The sequence below is a fragment of the Arachis duranensis genome, chromosome 6, assembly GCF_000817695.3.
Source record: "Arachis duranensis cultivar V14167 chromosome 6, aradu.V14167.gnm2.J7QH, whole genome shotgun sequence".
Taxonomy (NCBI): Eukaryota; Viridiplantae; Streptophyta; class Magnoliopsida; order Fabales; family Fabaceae; genus Arachis; species Arachis duranensis.
In genome coordinates this window covers 98,981,441-98,983,175 of record NC_029777.3, presented here as the reverse complement: position 1 = coordinate 98,983,175, position 1,735 = coordinate 98,981,441, and the positions used below count along the sequence as shown (strand labels likewise).

Here is a 1,735-nt window from a genome sequence, read left to right as displayed (position 1 = left end):
TAAATATTTTAGAATTATTATATTTTTGCTGAAAAGTAATTAATAACCAATAAGAATTCAACACCAAAATTTTATTTAGTATAAACATTACATCGTAAACCTTTAAATTGTAAAGACTTAATTAAAAAAAATTAATAAAACTACCTGGAGTAATAAAATAATTAAATCCAACAAAAATCTAACTGCTTATTGTGTTTTAGTTTTTACAAGGGTCTAATGAAACCTTCAAAAAAATTATATAAAATAAATCTCTAAAAACGAAAAATAATTATATTAGTCCCCAAAAATGTTAACATACAATTTTACGGGCGGCTGATGGGTGACATTTTTTAATTTAGATATGGGAGGAGGAATAGTGTAGGACAGGATTATGGAGTGTATGGGTGCTTTACGCAGTTGTGGTGTCAAGAGCAAATTGGACTGTCCGATTTGTGTTTAAAAAATTAAAAAAAAAATTGCATTACACAAATCGGACCGTCCGATTTATATTTTAAACAATTAAAAAAAATTAATATTAAAATCAGACCATCCGATTTTTGTTTTTAAAATTAAAAAATTTTAAAAGTACAAATCGGACCATCTGATTTTTCCACCCTCACAAATCGGACCATCCGATTTGTGTTAAAAAAAATTTTAACAAAGAAATCGCACAGTCCGATTTCTTTACTTTATAGTTCAAAAAAAATTATCCCACATTCATGTCTAGCACCATCCACCTCCACACCTATGCACAACACACACACTATAAGAAAATAGAGTTATTTTGACATTTTATTTTTTAACACCATAATTAAATGTCAAAATTAATATATATTTTTGACAAATATCACAAATGTCAAATTTTCTATATTTTCTTGACAAAAAATTTGACCGTAGAAAATTACTCCTCAATTTTGACACTCATTTGTTTTCAATCTACTCTACTATTTTTTTTCTTCTTTGGGCTCTGTTAATTTTGACATCACACTGCTCTCAGTTTAGGATTATACTACTCATTCTTTATCTTCAAAATCTCAATTTATTCTTTAGTTTCAAGATCACATCTCATTCTTTGTTAAAATTTTTTGTTGAGAATATTTTATAGTCAATAAGTGTCAAAATAAATAGTATTTTTGACAATTAATAAGTATCACAGAAAATATGTTCTCAAAATTTTCTAACAAATTATTTTTGACAGCCAATATTTATCAAAATAAGATTTAAATTTTTTTCACAATCGCTTATATGTTAAAAATACTATTTTTGACAAAACTTTTATTAACATATTTTCATAGTTAAAATAGTGTCAAATTTGTTTTTTTTGACAAATTTTAATTTTCTTTTACACATTATAACCCTAAAAAATAATCTATATTATTGTAGTGACAGAATCTGCATATCCAAAAAAATTAGCCGATGGGTGATGACTGCACAATAATTGACTAATATGCTTACAATGTTTCTGTTTTTGCCTCTCATGCCATGTATGTTTAGTTGAAAATTAAAGTTAAGAGAATTTTAATTGATAGAGCTGATGACATGGTAGAATTTGACTTGACTTACCCATCGTATATTTGGCAAAGACAGGTTGCGAAACATGTTTTTGGTGCTTCCGTGGTAGCAGCTACAGCTAGCACTGGAAAACTGGAATTGCTGAAGAAGTTAGGAGTTGACATGCCAATTGATTATACAAAACAGAACTTTGAAGATCTTCCTGGAAAGTTCGATGTAGTCTATGATGCCGTAGGTGAGGCTT

At 27.7% G+C, this 1,735-nt stretch overlaps 1 protein-coding gene across 1 annotated transcript in view; it reads left to right on the top strand.

Annotated features, from left to right (window-relative positions):
- Nucleotides 1-1,735, top strand: part of LOC107494963 (2-methylene-furan-3-one reductase-like) — an 8,358-nt gene that overhangs the window by 2,492 nt on the left and 4,131 nt on the right. Inside the window, exon 3 of the mRNA XM_021125905.2 lies at nucleotides 1,567-1,731. Within this exon, the coding sequence (XP_020981564.2) occupies nucleotides 1,567-1,731 (165 nt within the window). The remainder of the gene's footprint in view (nucleotides 1-1,566; nucleotides 1,732-1,735) is intronic.